This window comes from Halyomorpha halys, unplaced genomic scaffold (assembly GCF_000696795.3).
Source record: "Halyomorpha halys isolate HHAL.00 unplaced genomic scaffold, Hhal_1.1 Scaffold213.1, whole genome shotgun sequence".
Taxonomy (NCBI): Eukaryota; Metazoa; Arthropoda; class Insecta; order Hemiptera; family Pentatomidae; genus Halyomorpha; species Halyomorpha halys.
The window spans coordinates 858,291-863,986 of NW_027116617.1; the positions used below are offsets into that span (position 1 = coordinate 858,291).

The following is a 5,696-nucleotide window of genomic DNA, read 5'->3' on the forward strand; positions in this document are numbered from 1 at the left end:
ATATTTAGATTATATACTGATAATTAATTATGTTAATAGTGGCATCCAATCAATTTGCAGACTTCTTCCTGAAGTTTCGCTATGGTCAGGGTGTCTTCATGATTCATTTTAGGACACTCTAATAAGCCTTAAAAAATAAATAATAATAGTTAAATTAGTAAGTATATAGAAATAAATAGTTTCATAATGAATAAAACACCTTAAAACTAGGATTCCTATAAACTTTAAATTTTTCTTTAAAATTTTAAAAAAAATTGAGAAAGGTAATTGTTCTCCTGCAATGTAGGACATTTGAAAAAAAAATTTTACTCATTATGACAATAATTGTATGAGATATTAGCTAATAAGACTTATAGGAGAGTAATTATATGTTAAAGATAGGTTTTGTTATCAGCAGCCTGAAGATGGGGGAAATCTCCCGAAACGTTGCTATGTAATAAGTAATAAATTATTATACATTGAGAGGGAGGAAAGTGTTATCATTCACTAAATCAAGTTAATACCTTAAGATTCTTCCAGTCAAAGGATTATTAAATTTTAAAAAATTTGTATTTATAGTCTAGTAATTAATATTTAAATTCATATTATTTTTATCTACAGGAAATCGATTGACGACGTTTTATTAAACGTATGCAATAGTTTTTTACAATGATCAAGAATAAAAATAACCACTTTTTATGTTAACAGAATGAAAAACATGACAATTCCTTCAATGCTAAACGAAATTCTTTAAAGTCGAATAATTATGAATTTCACCGGAAACTAAAAAAAAAATTCATAAGGTTGGGTAATAACTTTGTGTTGAAAGAAAAGGCACTAATTTTCAGAATTTCATTATCATTTCATTGGAGAAATATAATTAGATGCCATGGCCAAATAGGAGAAAAAAACAGGAACTGTACATTTAAGGAATAACTTGTGAGCTCATATCTTCTTCTTTTTTTTTTTTTTTTGCTTATCACACGCTACTCGACTGGTTGACGTATTTGTCCTGATCCTTTGATGTTACTCCTTTAGGTTGCTTATCGGTTGTGGTTTAGAGGTTCATCCTCCTAACCAAAACAATCTTCCGATTAAAATTTTCCACAATCCTTCATCTGAACTGCCTCTGCTTAAGAACGGAGTGGGTTCAATTTCCTCCAAGGGCAATTAATAAATATTTTTCAGCGGTTCTGAGAATGGAATTTTGAAAAAACTGCAAGGCCACTTTAGTACCATTACGCTCACTTGCGGGACTTGTTCCACCACCATTACTAGATGTATCAGTAATTCTACCTGTCCGCTATTTCGAATGCTAATACATCGTCAAAACCTTATGTGAGACAACTACCACGACAGCAGAATCTGTGTGATTAGTAAAATTCAAGGATATACTAATATTAACCTTTTTGAAGGCAATTTCGAACTTCTATTGCTTCATACACCAGACCCGCACTACCACCAAAGTATGGTTCATATTTAACATCTGGAAGTGGAAATTTAAGTTCTTCGTCATCATTAATAGAAAGCGCTGTGGGACACCAAAACGGAGCCTTAATCTGTAAACAAAAAATATGTGTATATGTATATAAAATATAATTTGCAATAAATATAGTATTTAAAGTGAGACACATTGAAAACTGATTATTTTGTTTAAAAATAACTTTAATGACTGACATGGAATCCTCATACAAGACCGAAAAGGAAACTGCTCGTCGATTCCGACTATTACAACATTTACTAGACAAACGGTCCAAACTTCTAATCCATTACAAAAGACTGATATACATGACTGTTATAAGGCCTATCTGGGCATACGGAGTTGAGCTATGGGGCTCCACTAAACCATCGAATTCCTACCCAATCCAATCCTTACAGTTCAAAATCCTTCGTAAAATCCTTAATGCTCCTTAATAGATGATCCACGGAATTCGACATTGTCGTCCGCCATATAGTTTCGAAATGTGGTCCGATTATAGATTTCAAATGGCATAGTCCGTGTTTTTCTCCGAAACTACTGGGCCAATTTTTTTTAGCTTTGACACTAAATCACACGTCATTTTAGGATAATCTTCGAAGCGTGGTAATATTAACCACCGTTGTTTCCAGACAGCAACCGATCATAGGATTCATATGTCGCTTTTATGAAGGTAATAAATAATTCGTAGTGTTTTTAGTTTTTCGAAGTCTGAAAATCTACAAGCTAATGACTATTTCATCTACTCTCCCTACCGTACTCTATGTTCTTCAGACAACCGGCAACGGCAGGCTCAATGATACTTTTAATATTCGATGACAAGACTCCAAATGGTATTGGGCCCATTCGGCCAACTAACCTGATTTGAAAATAAGCATTGAATAAAGTTTTAAGGTGGTCCGCCATTTTGTATTATAATTGTGGATAACAGTTTAGTATTTCTAAAAACTTTTTGACTGGTCTAAATAAAATATGAACTTAGGTCATGATCAGTTCGGACGTTTTTCTAAGGAAAGCGGAAAATTGAAGAGAATTTTGATCCTCCACAATTTTGTTTCAAGGCGGCGGATGGCAGGTTGATACTTCTTAAAACCTTCAACCGGCTCTGTATAATATAGGAAAAATATTTTACAAAATAAATTGAGCCATTTTTATGTGAAAAGCTGTTAAAAAGAATGAAACAGATAGATCAAAATTTACATTTATTATTTTATTTATTACACACTACATCATGACAAGGAATCCGAACTCAACACACTGGTATTTTTTATTTTAAATTTAACCGACTTTTAAAAAAAGGATTTTTGTCCACTATTTATCGGACGAATATCATTTTTTCATGTTTGTTACATGTACTTACCGAAGTATCGAGGTATTTATGTACTAACCAATGTTAGCTGTGAACTATTGGGTTGTAAAATAAGTCCGTTGCGTTTTACAATATTTAAATTTTAATCCTCACTGTGTTTATAAAATCGTGTTTACTTAGTCAATAATGTTTACATATTCTAAAAAAGAATTATTTAAGGTGCTTTTAGGCATCAGTTTCAACCGAGATTTCTTATGTTTAAGTGGTATTTTGCTTGCTCAAAATGGAAGAGAAAAAAAATTCATTTTTTGTCATTTAATGATATTTTATTTCCGAAAAAGAAAATCCGCTGCACAGAAGGTTAACAAAATTTGTACTGTGTATGTCGATGATGTCTTAGGAGAAAGCACCGTCCGTAAGTGGTTTGCTCGGTTCAGAACCGGAAATGTTGACTTGGTATACGCAAAGCACTCGGGTCGTTCAACTTCAAGCATTGGTCACAGATAACCCTCACTCTACGACACGGAATATCACAGAACTGTGCCCTTTTGGAACAATTAAAGGCAGCGGTTGAGCAAAAGAGTCCAGCATTGGCTTATAGTAAAGCCATGTTCCATCACGATAACACCCGTTCTCACGTGTCTTTGCAGACCCGGTAGAAATTATTGGAGTTGCTGGGATGTGATCCCCACCCTCCCTATTCACCAGACCTTGCCCCAACAGATTTTCACTTATTTCGGACCCTTCAAAACTCTCTTAACGGGAAACACTTTAATTCGCTCGAGGACTGCAAAACACGCATAGAGAAGTTCATTCCTCAAAAATCTGATAAGTTCTGGGAGGACGGAACAAAAAAATTACCTGAAAGATGGAAACATGTAATAGATCAAAATGGGTCATATATAATTAATTAAAAATATTTACAAAAATCTAAAATTTTTATTGAAATCCCCAGTAAAAAACGCTACGAACTTATTTTCTTATTACGAACTTATTATATACCCAATATATAAACAGCAACAACGCTAATTAAAATGATATGCGCTCGTAATCAATATTCTTTTGATAGAAAAAATAATTTAGTTAATTTTCAAACAAATGACTATTCAGTATTTTCTAATATTTTATATAATATGATATATTATATATATAATATAATATATTATAATAACGTTTTTAAAAACGTATTTATCCATTCAAGTATTTCCTGTAACCGGTTTTTTTTTTTAATTATATTTTCCTCTTAATCTATATGTTATTCTTATTCTTGTAAAATATATCTAGTTGTTTGTTCTTGATTGACTGATCTACTGCTGTGACTATGAATGATGGTCTGATCTCACATTACCGTATTATATTGAATTTTTTTAGCGGGTCACTGAAGAGGATCTAGGAGGGTGAATTCCGGAGAGCGAATTTGTTGATAGGGTGAATTGAATAATTGAGCAGAAATGAGAGGGAAAAATGGGAGTGAGTGAAACATTTGTATTGGTTGTACAGACCGAAATGGATTGTAAAAGGAAACTGTAGTGGTGAAAAAAAAATTGTTTATTATATCCTATTATTGTATATCTTTTTTTATGATTATACCATGAATATGTAATGTAAATATGTCCGATTACGAATTGATAAGTATGCTGTGTGAGATAGCAACCTAATGTATTTAGGCAGCATATATGAATAAAGTATTTCTCTCTAGGACCCTCATTATAGAGAAGAATATATACTATACTACGGAGGAAGGTGTAACGTGATAACGTACACGCACAGCAGTTCAGATTAGAAAGTTTATCTACGTTATTTATCATATGATACACACAATAAATATAAAATTATAAGAGGTGATGAAGAGGTTTGCTGTGAGAGCATCATCATTCTGGGATTATTGGCAAAAATATTAACCATCTCTTCTATGATGGTTGCCTTCTTTGATTTATTTTCAACAAACGTTCTGAGATTACTGGAAAACTGTAAGTTATAACAGGAAGAATATAATCTAAAAAAAAGGTACTTTTTTATTCGTTGTTTCCATTAATTTTAGGGATAACAATTTGATGATTAATTGTGCTCATTGAATTTTGCTTTTTTAACGAAAAATCGACATATATACATCTTGTCCCTTCAAATGTGTTCCTTGCCTTGTGTGGTCCGTGAAGATGTCCATTCAACATGTTACCTTTCTAATTATAGCATGATTCCATAAAGAAATCATCTATCAAATAAATACAATATATATATTTTTTTTGGGGGGGGTCTCAAAAATTTAGGGGAGAGCCACGGCTCCCTTCTACCTACGCCCATGTTAAATACGTTCAAACGAGCAGATTATGATACATACTTAAACACATTAACCTCCTACTTAGTTCCTAGGCCGTAATAGAGTAAAGAGTTGAAGGAATACATAGAAAGTTAAAGTATACTAAGTAAAGATTATTAACATAGTCCATCCTGTTCTGAAGCTATAGTCTATACAAAAAAAAAGGTTTACCGGTTCTGGCCCCTGCACGCAATAGCCAGTAAACTTTTTTTTTTCACTCAATTCGTTACGTAGCCATCGGAGGTCAAACCCATTAAAAAATATTACGTAATACCACTCATTGAAGATCCGTCCAAGAGATAATTGTTACGCGGACACACCGACTAATGGCAAAAAATACGTTTTTAAGACTCAAGAGTCTGACTCGATTAAAATACTTTCTTTACCAAACAGTAGGGAAGTAAAAAAGCGATCGGAAAATAATGAAAGTATTAAACTTCATATTTAAATTTTGTAACTAGCCCGAACCCGATATTATTCCTTCCATAATAACTCCCTAACCACCCAAACCCACTCGTTTCTAACCTTGCTTCCTCTTCCATTCCTGGCAATCCTCCAAGGCGCCTGAAAAGAAGATGGCCTCGTGACCTTATATTGTAAACTGTTTTTAGAGT

The 5,696-nt window shown here is 32.9% G+C and overlaps 1 protein-coding gene across 2 annotated transcripts in view; it reads right to left on the minus strand.

The window, feature by feature from the left end:
* The window catches only part of LOC106679661 (trans-1,2-dihydrobenzene-1,2-diol dehydrogenase), a 25,551-nt gene continuing 19,855 nt past the window's right edge, over positions 1–5,696 (minus strand). For both annotated transcript variants that reach the window (XM_014418940.3, XM_014418941.2), the window contains exons 6-7: positions 1,385–1,538; positions 1–127 (exon numbers count right to left, since the gene is read on the minus strand). In XM_014418940.3, coding sequence (XP_014274426.1) covers positions 33–127; positions 1,385–1,538 — 249 coding nt within the window. In that variant the 3' untranslated portion in view covers positions 1–32. The remainder of the gene's footprint in view (positions 128–1,384; positions 1,539–5,696) is intronic.